The 21,776-nt window shown below is 52.8% G+C and overlaps 5 protein-coding genes across 5 annotated transcripts; 2 read left to right on the top strand and 3 right to left on the bottom strand.

Moving 5' to 3' along the window:
• Positions 1-961: 961 nt before the first annotated feature.
• Positions 962-4,845, bottom strand: CORC01_03487 (ubiquitin carboxyl-terminal hydrolase; the record flags this gene model as incomplete). Its single annotated transcript, XM_022615137.1, has 4 exons — positions 962-2,673; positions 2,728-3,118; positions 3,171-4,630; positions 4,737-4,845. The coding sequence occupies 4 exons, from the start codon at positions 4,843-4,845 to the stop codon at positions 962-964; spliced, it is 3,672 nt and encodes a 1,223-aa protein (XP_022478315.1).
• A 1,614-nt stretch (positions 4,846-6,459) lies between these two features.
• On the top strand, positions 6,460-7,247 carry CORC01_03488 (Tim17/Tim22/Tim23 family protein; the record flags this gene model as incomplete). Its single annotated transcript, XM_022615138.1, has 4 exons — positions 6,460-6,637; positions 6,705-6,824; positions 6,896-7,093; positions 7,153-7,247. The coding sequence occupies 4 exons, from the start codon at positions 6,460-6,462 to the stop codon at positions 7,245-7,247; spliced, it is 591 nt and encodes a 196-aa protein (XP_022478316.1).
• Positions 7,248-9,875: 2,628 nt separating this feature from the next.
• On the bottom strand, positions 9,876-12,753 carry CORC01_03489 (DNA mismatch repair protein msh-2; the record flags this gene model as incomplete). The annotated part of the gene is made up of 3 exons (XM_022615139.1): positions 9,876-12,491; positions 12,542-12,673; positions 12,730-12,753. 3 exons carry the CDS (start codon positions 12,751-12,753, stop codon positions 9,876-9,878), a joined length of 2,772 nt encoding a protein of 923 aa, XP_022478317.1.
• Positions 12,754-13,657: 904 nt separating this feature from the next.
• CORC01_03490 (uncharacterized protein) lies at positions 13,658-14,977 on the top strand (the record flags this gene model as incomplete). Its single annotated transcript, XM_022615140.1, has 1 exon — positions 13,658-14,977. One exon carries the CDS (start codon positions 13,658-13,660, stop codon positions 14,975-14,977), a length of 1,320 nt encoding a protein of 439 aa, XP_022478318.1.
• A 134-nt stretch (positions 14,978-15,111) lies between these two features.
• CORC01_03491 (eukaryotic and archaeal DNA primase small subunit) lies at positions 15,112-16,875 on the bottom strand (the record flags this gene model as incomplete). Its single annotated transcript, XM_022615141.1, has 4 exons — positions 15,112-15,739; positions 15,792-16,238; positions 16,305-16,499; positions 16,550-16,875. 4 exons carry the CDS (start codon positions 16,873-16,875, stop codon positions 15,112-15,114), a joined length of 1,596 nt encoding a protein of 531 aa, XP_022478319.1.
• Positions 16,876-21,776: the final 4,901 nt, after the last annotated feature.

The raw sequence follows: 21,776 nt of genomic DNA on the forward strand, positions 1-21,776 counted from the left end.
AACACTCGCAGATCACAGAAAGATGGCTTTCCAGCGGTATCCAACCTTGCGACGTCATGAACTCTTTGAGATAAAGCGCCACCTCGACACAAATACATAGCCCTAATGCCATCCAGATCCCAGCTTGACCAAGCCTCTGATTAGTCGCATCTTACTAACCACATTACCAGACTACTCCGTTTCCGTGTCATGAACGACGACGAACAGGCTAAACGAGCAAAAGGGGACGACAACGGCAAAGCAACGTGCTCCCTCACGGGATTTAACCGTGGACCTTCGCATGTCGAACTTACGAGTGCGACGCTCTACCACTGAGCCAAAGAGGCGGAGCCATTGTCGTCGCCCGAGTTAGATCAGCGAGCGAGATATCTCCACACCGAAGCCAGTGTTCTGTTTGGAGATATCACCAACGACCGTTGAAGAGAGCCAGAAATCGAGTACAGCGGCAAAGGAAAAACGAGGCAGGACTGTAATCATGAAAGATGAAGTGTAACGTTCAACTCGTTTCTATCATTGTGCGAAAGGGTATTTGGGGTTCCTGTCTCAATAAGAAATGATCATGCCTCTATCGAAGCCATGCCAACTCATGCTGGTATAAATTCAATCCCAGTAAGTTATTTACCACGGCGAAAAGTGTATTCTACACAGCCTCTTTGACCAAGTTCCAAGCCGATCTCCCAAGAGCTTGATGCGAATCTCCGCGGCGCCATTGTATCGTTGATTCTGGCTTAGTTAAGCCGAAAAAGGGCGTTGAGCGGAGGCGTTGATTTTCGTAAATTTGCCGGCTTGACATGCACTAGGAAAAGTAAGTCCCAAGCTAATAGTGGCTTGCATCAATCCCTAGCTTACCTGCTCCTCGTCTTCTCAATCGGCCCCTTTCCTTTTGGTCCAGTCCACCTATTGCGGCTGCTTCTTTCGTATCTTCGAATAGCTCGAGAATGAGACTCATCGGCAGGGCAATCTAGTCCTCCAATGGTATATTGCTTAGTCCCTGTGGGACCGTGTCCACGTCGATCAATTCAATATCTCCGTCGGCATCCTGATCCTCGCTATTATTCGCCGGGCCAGGCTTTGTTTGATGGCGTTTGGGCACTTTGACCAAGTCGCCTTCTTTGCCCTCCTCCACATAACAGAGATAGTACGGATCACCATTGCTGTTTAGTGTCTTCATGACCTCTTTTGTGTCGGCGTTTTCTGTGACGACCCTGTCGTTGTACTTGCGCCAAACTCCGGCCTCGAAATCGTGGATCCAGACCCAATAGTGACCAGCTCTGAGCTGACCACTGTGGCATATCACTGCATGCAACCGATACGCATGCTTCTTGTGCTGTGCAAAGAGCTGATCAAGCTCCGCTTTGTGAGATTTCAGCTCATCCTCGCGCATGTTGCTGATCTGCTGGCGTCCTTCCACCGTGAAGCCTGTGGGCTCAGGCGGATCCACTTTTTCAAATGTCGGCTCCGACTGCGGAGTATACGTAGGGAACGTCGGCTCCTCCCCCGCAAAGCTGAGGGATGACGTGGGCATGTCATCCAGAAGTGACGACGTCTCCTGGGTATCGGGCTTGTCAACGTGTACGAAGTCATTGATGAAAGTGTCGATAAGTTGCGTGTCCTCAGCCGCAGTCTTGGGCATGTTGTTCAGCTGATCCAAACGCTGTTGAAGAGCCCAGCCTTTCTGCCGCAACTTGAAGAACTGCGGGTCATTCGGGGTATCCATGTATCGGTCAAGGTATAATGTCTCGAACACCTCGACTGGGTTCATGTTCTTGTGGCCATCCCCCTTCGTTCTCTGAATGAGGACGTGCAAGATCGGAGGAAGCTTCTTGATCGACGTGTATCGCATGATGTCTGCTTCCCCGGCAGCGACTCGCTGAAGATCAAAGTTTCGACTAAGACCGTCATGAATGTTCGTCGGTCCGCCTTCAGCAGGGTATGCCGTGATCGCACGCTCCAGGGTTGAGTCTGATTTGTATCTATCCTGATTTGGGAATTTGGTGTGGTTGGTCAATTCAACGTAAAATGTGTCCATGATCGGCTCCCACTGGACTTCGTCAGTGGCATCCACCCTTGTAGGCTTGATGGCGGCCTGCAGGCGGTTGATAATGCTGCCCATGACCTCCTCAACGTCTTGTTGGTCGGTGCCTGAGTCTCTGGTCTGCGTTTCCAGCGCCTTGAGTACTCGTTGTTCCACATTGAGAACGGCTGTCTCGATTCCTTTCATTCTGACATCGCTGTCGTTGGCGGATCGGGCCGAAGACGGCTCGACCGTTTGGGGGACGATTCTGATGTCGGTCTTATCCTCGGGCACGTAATCCTTCTTCTCGTGGTCAACATCAGAAAGGTTGACTAGAGTCTGCGAGCTTACGCTGCTAGCAGACTCAGAAATCAGGTCCACAGTGACGTTGACCATGTCAACGTCCTCGACATGTTCCGCCGTCTGTGCAGGAGGACCTGGCGCAGGTCTCGCAGGAAGCGGCGGAGGGGTGGGGAACTGAGTGCCCATGACTTCCAGAGTCTTCGGTTCCTCTGCAGTCTTGCTCGGCTGCTTGGCAGGATCTTCAGTCAAGTTCGAGGTCGGCAGCAGGACGGCGTTGGCGAGACGTTGAGAAGGCCGGATAGCACTAGCCTCAGAGCCACTTAGATTATCCAAAAGTCTGCTCAATTCATCGACAACTAAGGAGGATTAGCAGTGGGCCAATGTGACTTTGATGGCAATCAAGAACTTACAGGCGCGGGCAACAACCGCCTCGGCACGATCAATCTTGAGCTTATTGCCGCCGACAAGCCGACGCTGGATATTCGAGTCATCCAGACCTAGCTCATAGTCTGGGTAACGAGCAAGCAAGCTTTTAACGGGGATAACTGTGTTGAGATACTGAAGGATACTGTTCAAGTAACAAGTGTTGCCAATATTCTCGAGGCCAACGGGCAAGTTGCCGGCGTTGGAAGGTACCGCGTCCATCTCCGCAGGTTGCGATGACTGATCTGGGGCTTGAGCCAACAAAGCTAGAGTCCTCGCTGCTTCACGGATTTCGTCGCTTTTCCTATCCTCGGCGATGGCCTCCATGGCTTTGATTGCAACTTCCGCTGTGGCTTTACTTTTTGGATCCTTGTTTAGCTAGGAGTTGTTAGTGAAAGCAGGTGGCTGCGGTTCCCAGGACACCATATACCTTGACGTTGGACATCATCACAATGGTGCTATCAGGCCATTGGGGGTCTACTTCAAGAATGCGATAGGCTGAAGCGACGTCCATTGGGCCGTTGGCATGCGTAAGAATGCGATCACTGTTTCTATGACGCCCAATGATCTGCAGCATTTCTCGGGCAGAATCAGCTTGAGAGGGGGAGTGTTCGATCTTGGTATTGAAAGCAGAAACAACGTTGTCATCGCTGGCGGTGTATTTGAGGCTGAAAAAGGAGTATGCCTGGGTTTGCAACTCGTCGCCTGCGCCAGGGCTATCCGCTGTGGGCATCCCGTCCAATATCGTGAGCTCTTGGATCGCGCGGGTCTGGAAGTCGTCGTCGTTTGTGAGGAGGGCAATATCTTTGAGGGCTTCAACAAACGTGGGACGGCGCTTCTCGCAGAGGGCAGCCTGCCGGGTATAGGCGAAAAAGATGAGCGCCTTGTCGAAATCTGGAAGCACGCCGAGAGTCCGATGCGCTTCGGTTGCAGCCTGTGCAATCTTGTTCTGGGGGTAGTCAAGACATTGCAGCTCTTTAAAGAGCCTGTTGCCGACATATGGCCGATTTTCGCCAGTCTTTCCGCCTCTTATTATGACACTTTCCGTCTCGGCCTGCATGTCCTCAACGAATGCCCGTAATGTGCTTAGTTCCGTTGGTGTGCCAGGAGTGCCAGGTTCTAGCATTGGCGGAATGAAGTAGGGCTCAAGAACCCCGTCTTTATCAAGGTTTTCCTCCGTAAACATAATGGCTCTGAAAATGGCATAGCACTCCTCGCCAAACACGACCTGAAAGCGTTTGTTACGCTGAGATATGTTGCGTGGATTGGGTCTGTCCAGCAAGTCTCTAAGATAGGTGTTCAGGGTGGACGGCGCGCTTGTGCACCAATCGTCTCTGGCGTCTGCGAATCGATCCGGCGACTGCTTCCTGGCTCTCGCCAGATTATCCAGGATACGCTGCTCATTGAGAAGGAGGTGCAGCCACTCGCGCTTGAGTCGAGGTCGCGAAATCTCGACCGTGACTTGCAGCGTGCAGCGAGGGGCCGAACAGGCAAAGTGCTCGACGGCGAGTATAGTCTCACGGATCAGAGAATGGTAGTTTGAGGTCGACTTGGTTGGTCGAAGCGGCTGCTTGATGTTCACGAGATGATGGAGATAAAAGTCTGTGTCTTTCGGAGGGAAATGGAGAGCGTTAGGGCGGCACAGACAGACGAGTTGATCTGGGTCCCAACAGGTCCTGATCAAGAAGTGAAAATCGCAGATTGCACAAACGCAAGACAAAACGCCAGGGTTGCGAGTTTCTGCCGTGCTCTGGTTACCCACAAGAACAAGTCGATGCGGTACTCCTGTGTTGCTGCAACGCGCCTGTTGATCCCATTCGATTCTTGCGAATGATCCGGAGTCGAGGTCAGAGTTGAGCAAGTCCTGAATCCATCTAGGCGCAAGACGTCCTATAAGAATGTGAGCATTCTACAGTCGGCAGCGGAAAAGAGAGTTGGCCACGGTGCCGTGAATATCAGAAGCCGAACCCGCGCTCATTGGGAATACCTGACATACCAGTCTTTCCAACCATGTTCTCTTTGACCGGTACAGGGCTGCCTTCCCAGTGCTGGGTAGTCGGCGAATCGCCTGGTGACATGATGGAGTATTGGTCCATGATCGCCATGCTTTATTGTTTCGTTCGATGAGCAGGCAGAGTGGTGAGCTAGGAGCTCACGGCAATGAGTCAACTTGATGCTGCAGCGTAGAAAGGCGGCTCAAGCGGCACCTCGCACACGACTCCCAGGTTGTCATCAACTTCCCGTAAGAGGGCGTAAGTCACGGGTAGACTATTTCTAGGTCGCAGGATTCGTTTATGTACGATGTCGATACAAGTGCTCGGCCAAAGGCAATAAGCTAACGTGGCCACTCGTGCTTCGGGTAGAACAACGAGGGGTCGTGATCATCCCCCGTTTCTCTTCTGGAGTGGGATCGTCAAAGACTCTCACAACCGTGGGCGGGGATGTCTATGCTCGTATTCGGAGGCATCCAACTTGGTGTATCTTCGGTGGAGGGTAGCTCGATCGGAAACGGCAGAGGTTTCGTTGGACGCGGGGTACTGAATAAATCTTAGTCCAGAAACACGAGGCCAAGTTGTTTTTGCAGAGGAAATGACGAACAGCAGAGGGGCGTCTTTTGTCGAGGCAGTATGGTTTGGCTTTGTGGCCTGGAGTGTTTGTCGAGCCGGCTACAGACGGAGGCCACGCCCAAATGGGCGGTGCAGTTGTATGCGGGGGATAGCGGCAGAAACAGCGGCGACGGGAAGAATGCAGGCAGGAGAGCTTGGGGTATCTAGATGCAGAGGCAAACAAGTAAGAAGACTGAAGACCCTGAGGAAAGACGACGACGACGACGTCGTTAAAGCTGTCCGAAAAAGAAGACGGTAAACAATTACGCCAGCTTCAATGCGTCGACGACAGGGACGCACGGGCATGAGCTACCTCATGCGAGCTTGAGGTGGGCAGGCAGGGTGGTGTGGCGGGGATCGAGACGTGGACAGGCTGACGCAGCTTGCAGCCTTGCACCACGCCGTCGCAAGTAAATGAAAGGAGCTTAGGTCACCTGGAAGGAACTATGCCAGCGAAGCTTCCCCAGTGAGGCGGATAAGGTAATGGGATGTCACTGTGAACACTGGAAGGTACCTTATGTGGCCACCCAAACTACCTAGTCACCGCCTGCCGAGTTCCTTCAGGTCTCCCACTCCCTGGCTCGGCATGGAGCGATTAAGGTACGGCGCCTGTGGCTAGAATCACATGGAATACAGGGATGTGGCTTCCATCGACGCTCCAGCGTTCCAGCTCGGGATCCTGATCAGGTGACTTGGCGAGTGACCTTGAATGATGGATGGGAAGAGAAGCTGAGTCATGCTCTTAAGCCAATTGCAGCACCCAATTCCTCTTCCCACCGAGGAACCTCGAGAAGGACTGAGAAATCTGAAGCATACGCAAACGTCTTTTGTTTTAAATACTCCAAATAGAATCATAGGATCCGGATTTATTCATATATAGATCGCTTTTCAGCACAGCATCCCGACACGAAACACCGGTACACACCGAGGGGAGAGGCAGTTGACATTTACACGTAGTGTGATTGGCTCCACACCGAATGAAAACACGTGACCGACGTGGAGGTGGAGCACCTGTCGTGGAGCTTCAACCTGACCTCAAACTTCCGCAACATCCCTCACCAACTTCTTTTCCAATTGAGTGTCTGGCCCGCGACTCCGAACCACCCCGCAACCATGGCCGGCGACCACGATACGTACCACCCCAAGGACGCCATCAAGGCAGGCATCTCGTCCTCCGTCGCCCTTGGTGGTGCCGGTTTCTTCATTGCCGCTGTCCACAATGCCCTCCAGAAGCAGAATGTTGGCGCCATGTCCGTCTTCACTCGTAGCGGCGGCATTATCGCCGTAATGGGTACGTCGCCCAATTGCCCTGCGTCAATCCTTATCGTAAGAGCTCCATTGCTAACGAATGTGCGCAGCGATCGGTGGCGGCGCATACGGCTTCACAAAGTCGGCAATGGCCAACCTGAGAGAAAAGGATGATCCGTGGAACACCGCGACTGCCGGCTTCGTCGCCGGTTCAATCCTCGGAATGACAAGTATGGATACATCCTCCGAGTATGAAAAGCTGCAAGTAAGATAGGATACTTACGAATTGCGCCTTGAACAGCCAGAAGAATGCCCGTCGTGCTTGGCCTGGGTGCTGCCTTCGGCGCATGGCAAGGAGTTTTCGAGGTCACCGGCGGACGCCTTAGAGGGTGGGACACGGCCGAGGTAGAGGAAGCCGAGTTCGATGGCAAGATCGCTCAGCGCGCTGCCAAGAGACGCCCGATCGAGGAGACGATTGCAGAGCTTGGCGAGGGCCGTGGTATGTTAAACTTTCGGAGCACGGGGCTTGATATCCCATGGAAGGCTGACACTTCGCAGGTATTAGGCCGCCGGGCTACGAGGAGCGGAGACGCGAGCGGCTCAAGGAGAAGTACGGAGTTGAGATCAACCCCGTCAAGGCGACTGTCGAGTAAAAGAAACCCAAACGAAACATTGTCAACGCCAACACCACCACCATCACCCATCTACCACCCAGCCCAGCGAGGCATGCTCTTTTATTTCCCGTTGCTTGTACATACACACAGCCTGCGAAACACGTGGGCACAAGAAGAGGAGTCTCATCGGCTAGAGGAAATGGAGAATTGTACTATTTTTTCCCATGCTCTCCGAGCTTCCGCGTGATTTGTGTGCCTGTCTCCAATGACGCACGCCAACTGCGTCTCAATAACGGTACGTCCTTTTATGATGCTGGCTGCTGCCAACCTCAATGATGATAAAATAGCTTCAGAGGCTGTTTATGAAACATTTTATGATTCGACCAATCACCGTTCTATCATTTGTCTGATTTTAAGTTGGTTTACTTGCAATGCTTGCATCTCCTCGTCCGCGACATACGCTAACACGAAGCTCGGCTTCTAGCAGCAACGAACCATGCCAAGTCTTTCATCATTATTACTACAATTCCAAGTCCCATGGGTAAGCTTGTTTTGTTCACTTGTTTTCCCTTACTATGATGATACATTAGCTTCAGAGGCTGTTTATGAAATTATTTCATGATTCGACCCATCACCGTTCTATCATTTGTCTGACTTGGCTTTTCAATTCTCATCGTCGTGGATTTCATCAGCCTTAGCCAAGCTAACATTTAATCAAGGCCTCACAACACCATGTCGAACGGAGCCTTCGAACCATGCCATCAGCATATTCAATGTGAGTCCTACGTATTCCGTCTTATTGCTCCTTCTCTCCTGATGATATCCAAGCTTCAGAGGCTGTTTATGATCTATATGATTCAACACATCACCGTTCTATCTATCTCGTCTGATTTGCGATTCAAAATACGATTTTCTTTATGTAGCTGCTTGAGACAGACACTGACTTCGTTTTCAAGCCAACATAATACTACATCTGGGCCCAGATCAACCTTACGCGTTGTAGTAAGTCAAATCTTCTGCTTTGCTTTCCTACCATCACCTGTATGATGATACACTAGCTTCAGAGGCTGTTTATGATCTTCATGATTAGACCCATCACCGTTCTATCATTTGTCTGATTACAACTCCATCTCCTCCATTAACATTGCGTCTTTGTCGTCCTATCAAGTTATACTGACAACGACACCTCAGGCACCATAAAGCTGGCTGGAAACCCGCGTTGGACATGAGTACATAACCGGGAAGCGAAGAACAGAGCTCGAGTGCGCAATTCAAGGGGTTCATCACCAACCGCATATTAATGGACGAGGGCGCTGCATCTCTCGATCTCGTCGGCCTGCCAGGTTCAATAGTCCGCAGAAAAAGCTAGTAAGTTTTGAACTATCTTTAACCCTTCAATCCCGTCGACATGATGAATCACTGGCTTCAGAGGCTGTTTATGAATTATTTTATGATTCGACCCATCACCGTTCTATCATTTTCTGATCTTTATTACACCACAACCTCCTAAATTCCCGCATCGATCATGGCTCGGCACCGACTAACAACTACTCAGACAGCTCACAATTCTCGAGCCTTGAACTCAACTGGTCCCGTCGATTCTGTGTGGATGTGTGCTTGCTTACTCACGGCCGCTGGGGGCCCATATCGAAGTGGTGGTAAGTCCTCGTCTTGCAACTCAAATCACATCAAACCCCTCTTCCATGATGAAACTCAGCTTCAGAGGCTGTTTATGAACACACAATGATTCAAACTTTACACCGTTCTATCTTTATTTCCTGATTACATTATCAATCTACACATCATATTTTAGCACAATATCTGGGGAATCCTTCACTGACTTTCCCTCCCCCAGCTAGCTTTCCCATCTCCTACCAAAGAGAATCAGTACCTGCCCTGGCTCCCACTTGAACGGTAAGTCTCATTCCTCCAGCAACACCAAAATCCGTCTTTATCAACCCTGCAATTTTCCATGATGAGACTCAGCTTCAGAGGCTGTTTATGATTACTATCAATATGATTCGAAACATCACCGTTCTATCACTTTCTGATTTCCTTGCAACCTGTCCACTTTTCTCTCAATTTCGAACACCGTTTGTACTCCTATTGCAGGTTGCTAATTCCGTTCCTAGGTTTCATACACAATGCTTCCATTTCAACCGTGATCCTGACATGCTATTTGCCATTGATGATCGAGTCTTCGTCACTGGTGACGTTACACGCGGTAATTATGGTATGTTTGACGCTCGTCTCTTCCCCTCCACTACCTCTACCCTGTTCCAATGATGATCCTCAGCTTCAGAGGCTGTTTATGAATGTTTTGATGATTCAAAATTTTACCGTTTTATCATTTGTCTGATTCGTTTCCTCGCTTGCACCACGATATCTACCCTCTGATGATGCGCTGTACAAGGCACTGACAAACTCATGTCTCTAGGTACACTCTGTTTCACCATGATTTGCCAATGGCATCATCTTGTTGAGGAACTAGTTATCTTTTTCTACACTTTCCCATGTAGCTCAATCTTCTTCAATAAAAGTCAATCTCTTTGAGAAGCTAGCGTTTTGATCATTATATTGTACAGCAGTGACCTAGACCCCAAACGCCATGCGCATACCGAAACATCCTACCTTAGTCAAACCAGAGAAGCCTTCAAGGTCCGACTCTCACAAAGTCTTGACAGACTGGAAGAAGGGGTTTGCAAGCAATTTCTCGTCGGCCATGACGAGGCCCTTCAGCTTGGAAACCATCTCCTCTTTACTCAACTGCCCTGCGGCAACCTCTTCCTTCCACTTGAGCAGCACTTCTTTGAGCAGCGCGCTACCCTCCTCGATATCCGTCTTGCTATACTTGAGCCCAAGGTCTTCGTGCTTGGACGTGAAATCCTCCAGCTCGTCGGCCTTGCGCTTCGCCATCCGCACGACCTTGTCGGGGAACCGGACGAGCTCCGCGACATGGATGCCGAAGCTCTGGTCGCACACGCCGTCGTCGACCTTGTACAGCAACGTTACCTCGCGCTTGCTGTTCTCGCTGTCGCCCCCGCCCCCGCCAATGTGCGCAGTGACGTGCAGGTTGTGCACCTGCGGATGGTCGTCCGCCAGTGCCGTCAGCTCGTGAAAGTGCGTCGCGAACATGGCGAAGCATCCAATTTCCTTGACAATGTGTTCCGAGATGGCCCATGCGAGACCGAAGCCGTCGTACGTCGATGTGCCGCGACCGAGCTCGTCAATAATGATGAGTGACTCAGCCGTCGCCGATTTCAGAATGTTGGCCGTCTCCAGCATCTCCGCCATGAAGGTGGATACGCCTTTGAGTTGGGAGTCGCTGGCACCCACGCGTGCCAGGATGGAGTCGAAGATGGTCAGCTCAGCCTCGCTACAGGGGACGAAGCAGCCAATCTGGGCCATGAGGGCGATGACGCCAATCTGGCGAATGTACGTCGACTTTCCGCCCATGTTGGGCCCGGTGATGATGAGGAATGAAGACTTGTCGCGAGTCAAAGAGACGTCATTCGTGATGAACTGAACGTCGTCTTGCATCTCCAGACACGGATGGCGGGCCTCCTTTAGTATTGTCTGGCCTTCGCCTCGCTTGTGAATTTTGGGGCGGACGTATTCTGAGGGTGCATGGACGGAGCAGTGCGCGAGGGAAACGATGACGTCCAAGTGTGCCAGGACACCAGCGAGTCTCTCCAAGACTGGGCAGTATGACGCGGCTACGCCAACGACCTCGTTGACCAAACTGCTTTGGGTTCTGTTATAGTTTTGCGAGAGCTGGTCGAACTCACGACGGAGGCTTTGCAGGGTTTTCGTCGTAAAGTAGACACCGTTCTTCTGTGTTGAGCATTCCTGGTAACCCGACTTGTTCCGGATCGCACCGGCTTCTTGCCTCGTGAGTCTCATGCAGTATCCGTGGACCTTGTGGTTCTCGAGGAAGATCTTCTTGCCGACTTCTTGCTTCAAATCGCGAGCCGCATCCGAGAACTGTTGGTCAATATCCCTCTTGAGCTTGTCGAGCTTTTTCCTGATGATCCTCAAGCTGTCGTCGAACTCTGGCTTGATGATGTATTCATGGTTGTCCAGTGCATCCAAGTCGACCGTTGTTTCCACCATCTCCGAAAGCTTTGCAAGACTATTGGAAAGCTCACGAAGCGGGGTTGTGTACGCTTCATCAAGGGGATCTCTGTAGGCTTCGTCCATGACGCCCTCCAGGGTTCCCAAGAATCCGGGAAGACGAATAATGACCTGGTACGCGCGAACAACATCCTCGAGGTTTGCCTTGCCCCTTTGGAATCGCTTGGCGAGGCGATACAGATCCGGCACAGAGCGAAGATGCTCCTCTTGCATAGTCTGTCGCAGCTCGGTGTCGTTGACGAATGCCTCGACGAGCTGCTGGCGCTTCTCGATCTCCCCCTTGTTCATAAGGGGCTGCTTGAGCCACTGTGACAGCAATCTGCTACCGACAGGTGTCTTGCAGTGGTTTAGCAGGCCGTACAAGCTCATAGACTTGGCACCGTCGCGGGCGCCAGGCATCAAGTTGAGAGCCTTGAGTGCCGCTGCATCCAGCTTCATGAACTGTGAGAGATCATGCTGGTACAGCTGGTACTGCCCAAAGTTGGACGAATCATGGAGAACGCCTAGGTACTTGATAAGCGCCGCGGCTGAGCCCATGGCCAACTTGAGATCAGTTTGTGGAAGGAGAGCGGTAGCCCGTTCGTCCTTCAAAAGACGTGCCAGGTCCTGCTCAATGTCCTTGGTGCCGAACTCGCCAGTAGACCGCTCTGAGACGGCCACGCCGCAATTGACGATAATCTGCTTGAGCTTCGCCAGATCCGGATCCTTGTTCTTATCGGCCTTGTCGGTCTGGACAAGACACTCTCTGACACCCAGCTGGATGAGGAGGGCCTCAAAGTTGGAGAACAGGTCGTTGTCGAGGAACTCACTGACACCTAGCTCCCGCACACTGGCATCGGCGAAGCAGACGCCCACACTTCTGGCCTCTGAGGCCTTTGTCGATATTTTGACGGCAAGCATCATCGGCGCTGCCTCGATTTGACCCCCCAGATCCTCCTCCACATCCTGCAGATTGCCAGGCGAGGCCTGCTTGACGACCTTCCAGTTCATGCGGCCGCCGATGCTTTCCCAGATCTCAATCCTCTTGCCCAGCTTGAATAGAGCTTCACGAAGAAATTGCCGGAAGACCGTGACCGTCATTGTAACGGAGGCGAGCCCTGTCTTCTCATCTCGGCCGAGTGTCCTCACGACGGACGTCGTCTTGTAGACCTAGGAAACGTCAGACCTTGGCTAGCTGTAACGCGGAGGATAAGACGTACTGTGCGGGCAATAAAGTTGGCGTCTTCGCCGTGTGCTGTGTACCAATCGCCTCGGTCGAATATGCGGACTGTATCTTCGTGGACGGCCGGGAGGGACTTGAACAAGCGAATAAAGCCGTGTTCATCGTCGACCTAAGGTTGTGGCGTATTAGCGATCGTTTAGAGTCACCATTGACCAGACAACAAACCTTCAATTCCGGCCTGGATGACATTGTGAGAAGGGTATCGGGAAGAACTGGATAGCGAAGGAAAAGACGGAAAGCAAAGTCGAGTTGAACAGTTCAGGTGGTGTAACCCGTAAGTGGCACCCGGCGTGTGGTGCTTCCCTAGAGCGAGCGAAGTTAAAGTGGTTTACCAGAGTGGCGCGTCTGGAAATCTATCTAGCGGGAGGACGCGACGCGAAGGCGCTAGTCTAGACGTGGTACTAGAAGCTTGACCGCCCTGAGATCTGCCGCTGCTAACAGTGGCTGTACCCTGAGAAACGTTTCTGGGCACCTGGGGCTAAGGTACCGGACCTTACCTTTACCTACCTTAGGTAACGTAAGGTGCTGCTTCATATAGGTAGTCATACCATCCAGCGAGCTTTCCTATGGCCTAAGCCTCAGACTTGGTGCATCGCCGTCAATTTCTAGAAATTCATTCTCACCTCCATGAGGAGAACCCTCATCCTATCTATACCTTGAGGTAGGTACGTTGCCTTGGTCTGCGCATCAAGTCTCTGGCTAGGTGGATTGGGTGGCAAGCCATTCAGCGTCTTCCGCCATTCCATCTCTCACTTTATCCAAGATACTGCATTCCCACGGGCATCGGGCTGTCTCCTAAGCACTCCTTCATCCATCATAAACTACCTATCCAGACAGCCCCGCGTTCATGCTGCCCAGGTCATTGCAGCTCAGAACGCGAGTTCTCTGTCGCGCCGCCGCAAAGGAGAGCAGCACAGCTCCAACTGCCCCGCATCACGCCCCAAAAGGCTTAGCGTATTTCTCCAAGCTGCCCACTGGGCAAGCGCACTTGCTGGGCAACCACCATCGGAGGTGGTCATCGCCAAAATTTCGTAAAAGTCCCCCACTTCGCTACCTAAACTCTGCACCGACGTCCACCTCGACCACCGCAACAATGGACACCTCCGTATCAGAACCCGTCAATCAGCCAGCCAAGGTCCTCACGATGGCCGAAGACGGTCCAGAAAATGTCGCCGTCGCTTCCTCGGCCGCCAATGGCGACGTCGAGGGAGGAGCGCCAGCTGCCGAGGAAAAGGAAGGCGAGGAAGCCGACGTGGAATCCTCTGCCCCTGGCACCGCCGAAGAACCCAAAATCTCCAAGAACCAGCTCCGAAAGATGAAGCGCAAGGCCGCGTGGGAGGACGGCCGCGAAGATCGCAAGCGCAAGCGCAAGGACAAGCGCCACGACAGACAGGTCGCCCGCCGCGAAGAGCTCGCCGCCGCCGTGGCCGAAGCCGAAGCCAAGGGTCTCGACCCGGCCTCCGTCACCATCCCGCCGCGGCGCAAGACCCCCCGGGTGCCGCCGACGCAGGTGCCCATCACCCTGATCCTCGATTGCGCTTTCGAAAAGTACATGCTCGAGAAGGAGCAGGTCTCGCTCGCGAGCCAGATCACGCGGTCCTATTCGGACAACCGCCAGTCGCGGTATCGCGCACACCTGTACGTCAGCTCGTACGGGGGGCAGCTGAAGGAGCGGTTCGAGGGGACGTTGGGGAGTCAGCACGTGCACTGGAAGGGCGTGAAGCTCGTCGAGGGGGACTTTGTCGCGGCGGCCAAGGACGCGGACGAGCTGATGAGTGGCCCCCGCGGCGGTAAGATTATCGATCTGCTCCAACCCGCGGAGGGGGGAGATGGCACAGCCGCCAAGAAACCGGCCGTGTTTAGAGACATTCTCGATGACGCGCCGAGCCCGGACCCCGAACCCGAACCCGCGGACGAGCTCAAGAACATCGTCTACCTTTCCTCCGACTCCGTCAACACCCTCGACCGCCTCGAGCCGAACACGAGCTACGTCATCGGCGGCCTCGTGGACAGGAACAGAGAAAAGGGCCTATGCCACCGCCGCGCGCGCGAGATGGGGATCCGGACGGCCAAGTTGCCCATCGGGGAGTACATGAACCTGTCGAGTCGGCGGGTCCTGGCGACGAATCATGTTGTGGAGATTATGCTCAACTGGCTCGAGACCGGCAGCTGGGCCGAGGCGTTCCTCAAGATTATTCCCAAACGCAAGGAGGCGAAGCTGAAAGAAGATGGCACGGGCAGTGCCGGTGGAACGCCGGTTGCCCAGGGCGAAGGCGAGGTTGAGGATAGCAGGTTTGAGGAAGAGAATGACGAGGATGTAGATGAGAAGCAGACCATCACTGACAATGTGGCGGCGTCTGTCTCAACAGAGGCGGCTCAGGAGAGTGTGAAGGATGAAGTGAGTACATCATAGCCAGGAATGGCTGGCGATTAAAATGTGATAGAATACCCCCTTTTGCTGTTTGGAAGAGAGAAAAAAGACTCAAAGACCACAAACACCGACCCGTTAACCAAGAGACCCATCATACAAAGTCGTATCGATTTGCTTTAAAATTCCATGCTGTCCTCCTCCCTTTCCCTCTTGACCTTGACGTCTCTCTCATCCTTCATCAAGCCAATGACAAACGATCGGAACTGCTCCACGTACGGCTTCAAGCTCGTCTTCTCCCAGTCCTGCACGCTCTTCTGCTGCGACCCACCCTCGGCGTCCTCGTCGCCGCCCTTCCACGCGTCAATCTCCGCCAGCAAGCTCTGCACCGTCGGCACGGCCAGCGGGTCAAAGTCCTCGAGCTTGCTCGTGTCGATCGGCACGCACACCCTGCCGGTGCCGGGGTGGACGACAAAGGGCGACTTGAGCAAATGATTCAGCTTCTTGCTGACTTCGATATCGAGGCGCGGATACGTATACTCGAGCACAATGTCCTGCTTGGCTTCGAGCAGCGCTTTCGCGTCGAGCTTCTTGCTTGCGCCGCTCTTGGCCACGGTGTCAATGTCGGCCCATTTGGCGATGGACGACCGACCCGGCGCTGCGTCCCACTTCTTGCGGAGGGCTTCGTTGAGGTCCTTGTCCGGAAGGAGCTGAAGCAGACGCTCAGCGCGCTCGTTGGAGGCCCAAGGGTCCTGCGCCTCAAGTACGTCTTCCTGGAAATGGGATTTGAGACTTTCCAAACTCCGTCTGTAGCTACGTGTTAGCAATCCGCCGTGCTGAGCAGCGACATACCACCTACGAAACATGAGGATGGAGCGGCCGCCACAGGTTGACCTTCTTCCCGCTCTGCGCGCCACCCTTGAGAACTTCCAAGTACCCCGCGATGGATCTCCGCATCTGATCGCCCATCGTCCGCGCTTTCTTGTCGCATACCCACGCGTGGGCACCTCTCCGTCCAGAGTACACCCACATGATGTGCTTGAATCCAAAGTCGTCCCGCAGCGCGACGTCGACGACCTTGATTGCCATTGTTATGAACTGCCAGCACTTGATGCAGATATTCGCTTTGTCGCAGCACGTTCTGATGTCGTCGTAGTCTGTCAAATCGATATCGAAGCACAACTCCTTGGCTAGAGGCTTGAAGGCGCTCGCGTTGCGGAGGGTCTTGCGGTCGCGAGGGTTCGTGGTATACACCGGGCCGATTTCGAAACGGGAGGGCATGAGACGGAGGACATCCTTGCGGAGGCTATGGCGTGAAGTCAGCCGCTATACACCTCGCGAAAATGGGACAGAAAGATCATGTTCGACTTACAGGTCGTGGCTTGCAAAGGACTGGTATCGTAGGTATGCGTCGTTCTGCAGTGTAAAAGCGAATTCTCTGTGGCCAAAGTCGTTTGTCGGCGATGGGCTATGGTTCAGCCATTGAAAGAGATATCTCCAGGGAAATAAGCGCTGGTAGAAACTGCGCATCACCTCGGGATCTGATGCCTTAAGGTCTGCGACATCTCTGCGCCTGATGTTAGCAACTGCCCCTCCATTCTATGCCGGATAACCCACGTTGGGGAAGGGGGTGTAAGGATCCCGTCGGAACTTGGCGAGGATGCCTCTTGTGGCCTTGAATTGGGAAATTCGTCGTCTGAGTCTGCGTCTGCGAATAAATCGTCCAGCTTGACCTCGTTCTTCTCCTCGATGACCGTCGCAGGCGCCTCTGCTTCCTCCATCGCGACGTCGCCGTCCGTTGCCTGGGTGACATTATCGAGGGTGGTAGAATTGGCCATTGTGTCGTCGGCAACGGCGGTAACGTTTGATGGTGAGTTTGCTTCTGGCGACACGGAATGAGGCATCGCTATATCGGAGAGGGTGTTTGAAGGTGACAGCTTCATGGGTTGTTCTGATAGTATTGCTCACTTTGTCTTGGTGGGCAACCTAATTTACCGGGGCAACTTTGCGGGCGGGCGTCGCTGCTGAAGGAGGGCGCGTCTGGGACGCGTTTTCTCGCGTAAATTGCCGGGATGGCCCCCTTGCTAGGTAGCTTAGTCATTAGCGGGGGGAACCCAACTTCACCTCCCTCCTTTCCATTGTGTAAGTGCCAGTCTATCTTCTCAGAGCCGGTACTCTTGACATTTCGAGAATCAATTTTTTATTGGCTGAAAACACTAGAGAATAAATATGGTTCGGTTCTGGCCACATAATGAATTGTCATGCTCTTTCTTCTCCATCTTTCATTTAGACACAGCTCAATATGACTAGAGGCGCGAAGCAAGTGGAAGGAGCTAGTGTGCAAAGGAAGGCCGCCGACCATTTTCAGTCGAAGACCCCACCGGCTATTCGTCTACATTCAGTGCATGATCATATTTGGACGTTTAGCATCCAAGTGAGCCGATCCCAATCATTAAACATCAAGCAGGGGGGCAAAGAAAGGTGATGGGAAGGGCAAAGAGAAAGAGAAGTAATGGGGGGATGACTGACCTTTTTCTTCACGCTCCTGCCCGGAATCGAACAGTGCGCCCCTCATTAGCCAGCACTTCCACTTCATTCGGGTATTTATTTTAGAGTTGGTACTACCTTATTCTTCCAAAAACCTTCGGTTGAGGGGGCCCTGGTTATACTTACGAGCAGGTGCTGGTGACAGTGACGGCTTTGGGACGGTATATATAAGGTTGTGTTGAATCACGAAAGGCTACTTCAATCACCATAATTGCCTATCTGTTCCAAACGTTTTTATCGACCCCTTGTTGCAAAACCTTTGCAAACCAAAAGCGCCAACAAACTTCAAATCCTCGCTGTGGACTCCTCTCTCATGGCCATCTTGCTTACCCTGCAATGACGACGCCTTTCATGATCCAATTTCTATCCCTTTAGTATGTCCACAATCCGCCTTCTCTTTCCCATCTGAGGCTCTGAGGTTCCTTCTGTAGACTTCGTCAATTTTTGCGCCAAGCAAGTTCACCAGCTGAACAGGAACTGGTAAGACTCCATCTAGCGACCCCGCCCGATATCCAACTTCTTTCCTACGTACCAAGAAAGGGATTCAGTGAAAGACTTTGCGAAAATATACCAGGAATTTGTTCTCCCGCTTTCGCTTCGCAACATATTTCAGAGGTACCGCATCAATTCCTTGGTCGATCCCTTTCGCAGCGCCATCACGCGTAGCCCATCATGGACCAATGAAGCAATAAAACGGCCCCCAGTGCACGCAATACCAGTAGAACAGATCGACGTGCCTCGTGTTAGCCCGAGTATTTGGCCAGTCTCTCCTTCTCTGAGAGAGCTGGTAAGGGAATTACGGGGCTCACACCTCTTAGTATCAAAGCCAGTGCCAATTCGTTCGCCATCACGCTTTCGTGGTATAACCGCCGGCGAGAAAGACGGCGGTCGACAAACAACAAGCGCGGATACGGGCCAAAGATTCGGCTTCCAACGCTACTTCGCACCCGTAGGTGAGGATAGCGACCGGCCATGGTGGAGGGACAAGTCGTGGAAGTCTCTCAAACCAGCAGAGAGGAGGTGTCTGAGTCGCCCGCCTTCTGAAGAGAAGAAACTCGCTCGTGAGGTTCTCGCTGAAGGCAAACCCCTCTAGAGCGCGCCAGCGGAGGAAGGTGAAGTGGAAGGAAAAGGATCTTGCGGATGAAAGGACGTCCTCTGCCGAGGGTGCAATGCCGGGTGTAGGTGAATACCATGGACTTCAAGCCGCAGTGGAGGAATTGCCATATTCACGAGCTGTAATCACTGGCGAATTTTCCCGCAGCCAGAGGAGAAGACTAGGTCCAGATGACTCGGCAGACAAGGAGTTTCACTGCCGATATTTCGGACGATTAGAGGAGGGTAGTTCCCTTTAAGCTGTAGGGCCTCAGTATGAAATTTGCGTCTCTAGCACCCATCGACGAACATTTTGCAACCTCTATTAAGGGAAAAATAGGAGTCCTAGTATCACCAACGCAAAAGCTCGAGGAGGAGGTGGTCATTATGACCTCTCAAACCCCGGCCCCAGTACTCCCATTGCCCCGAGTATAAGTGACTTTGCTCCATACGAATACAAAAAATCTGGAAAGACGCAGAAAGATGAGCTAAAAGCAACCGATGGTAGGTTAGAACCCAGTGATGTAGTCGTCAGGGAAAGGCATACATGTTTTCCTTCAGCTCGAAAACTTTGTTGAATTGTCTGGGAAAATTGGACTACGATGCCAGGAATTCCAATGCGGCATATCAGTAGAGCTCGATTCCCAACCCCGACGCCCATGTGGAAAAGTACTTTAGGAACCGCACAAGGTGCAGGGTCAGGCGCGATCATGGTCAATACCAGCGTCGAAATGGCTTTCGGAGGGCTTGCTTCGTCAACTTTTTGTCCTTCCGTACCCAGTTCTGAGCCGATCTGCCCGAAATAAAATCAGAATCAACGATAGTCTAGCCATGAGCAGCCAAGCCTGCTTAAAATATTACTTAGGACAGTCGAGATCGATACATCGCTGCCTTCTGAAATGAAGGAGAGTCATGCACACGGTACATCCTGCGAAGCCGAACCCAAGATCACGAATTCCGCTCTTGGGCAAAATTCAATGCCGCTCACCTACCGGAGAAAAGGCCGTCGATAACCCCAAAAGTAGTCGCCTTGATGTCCTGCATAATAGGCGCCGGTTGGGGGAGGCAACGAAGTCAAAACTGTTGCCGTAGGAAGACATTAAGAACCCGAGGTAGGGTCGCGTTCAGTTGGCATAACTACTGACTACTTGGTTTCTCCTGGTATATACAATCAGCATACATACTCCTTGTCGGATAATCCTAACTCGGGTTGCCATGAACTCATCCGCATGTCGTGAACCAAAGGGTCCTATGTCGTCGGAACACCAGTCATAGCCAAGTACACGGTAGGTAGGCGGCCCTCTTGCGATCGAGACAACTCTCACAGGTACGTCCGCCAGGAAGCAGGGCCATACGTAGACAATCCCGGACATCCCAAAGGGTTGAGAAGCTGCTGGAGTCGCCTTTGACACACGGCATCTCGCCCGGAGCTGCACTCGATTGGCTAGCTGGTCCGCCAAGAAGTTTGCTAGACTAGATTGGCTTGCAAATAGCCACAGTGCATGATGTCCGACCCAAACGAGGATGGATAATAAACGATTTGGGGCGGCTTCAACGTGATCGACTCGAGCGTGAAGGACAAGCATTTCGGCCAGCGATGGATCGCTAATTGGTAGCTTTCATAAGATACCCTAACCTCGTCTTCATGCCAACGGTGTCGAAGAATAAAGAAGGGCTTTCAATGTCCAATTTCTTCAGCCATTTGCTGCGAAAAAAAAACAAAAAAAAACAAAAAAAAAAAAAAACAGGCCAAATTAGCTGACAAGTAAAAGACGATTGGCGGAACTACAGTGTTACACCCGGCCGACACATGCCACGCATGCCACGCATGCCACACGGTAGGGCTAAAAGGGTCCAAGGGAGGAAGGCATGCCCGGCACCTGTTGGCCCACGGTACCACATCCGGCGGGCGAGGACAGGAGGTGAGGAGCAAAGACATCAGCAACGAGAAGCCGGGCGCTCGACCGCTCTCTAGCTCGAGATATTGTGTCTCGGCGCCGGCCCTTGGGCGTGGAATGCTCGGCCACGATGTCTTCGACCCCAATCTCCCTGCACTCGTAGAGCTCGGCGATATGGCCTGATTCGGTCTTGTCCCAAGCACTTGGATCTCGCTACTGGGATGATCGGCTGGAGAGGGTTTCAGATCAATGCTCCGGAGAGCGCAGCTTGATGGAACTTGCAGAGGGCGCCCATGGACCATTCCATGGCCGGCTTCAAGTTCAAGAAGTGTCTTCGATTAGGACGAAGGTAATCTGATCAGGCGCGTCTGACCCGATCTCAATGTCCTAGAGTCGTCTCACCTTGCAAAATCACATTTCACCGATACAGATTGGGTTTGCTAGTCGTTATAGAACGTTGCTGGCGCCCTCGACCTAGTAGCAGTTGTGCATCCAGACTCGTCGGATGCGGTTCGAGGCTTATCGCGCCAGCGGCTCTCTGCACCTCCGCCTCGAGACGCGATCGACAACCAGCCGACAAGTCGATTGCACAAAACGGGTATCCGTATTCGAGTGTGCCTGTTCGACTTCGGATCCGGCGGGTGAAGTGTTTTCGGAAACGCCAATGTCAATCCCCTGCTTGTCACCCCCTCGGCAGGTATCCAGCCAATGGAGATGCGCGACAAGGGCTCTTGGGCAAGACGGAGAGGCAGCCGGAAGGTATCCGACTCTGTGATTGGCTACAAAGTGAAAGTATTTGCGGTGAAGCGGGTAGCCGTCAAAACGTGCTGGTGGTCCCCTGGGCACGATTTTGCAACCTTTCGTGCCTCTGTATGTATGGATAATAGGTTTCCGTATCCGTATGGTTTCGCCGATTGGGATCCACCCCTGGCAGCTGTGGCGGACTCGACCGGGGGTTCGACGGTCACCTCCCTCACCTGACGCTGTGAAAAAATCTTACCGTCCCGCCTCATCATTTTCCCTCCCCATCGGTCGGGAGATCTCATGGATCCTGGTCCTGGGCGCCAAGGTCGCAGTGTGGATGATGTGACCCATGCAGAACTGGCAGCGTCCCCTCAGTTGCGTCATAATGGGGCTAGCGTCGCTCGGTGGAAGGGACAGGCCGGCTTGGAGTTTTCTGCCAACTTCAGCCTTCATCAACAAGTGTGCCATGTTGGGCCAAGGTACCGCTCGGACGTCCCTGATGAGGATGATGATGATGATGATGATGGCTTCAAGGTTGCTGGAAAGCTCCGTATACTTAAATT

The sequence above is a fragment of the Colletotrichum orchidophilum genome, assembly GCF_001831195.1.
Source record: "Colletotrichum orchidophilum strain IMI 309357 chromosome Unknown Scaffold_21.1, whole genome shotgun sequence".
NCBI classification, from domain to species: domain Eukaryota; kingdom Fungi; phylum Ascomycota; class Sordariomycetes; order Glomerellales; family Glomerellaceae; genus Colletotrichum; species Colletotrichum orchidophilum.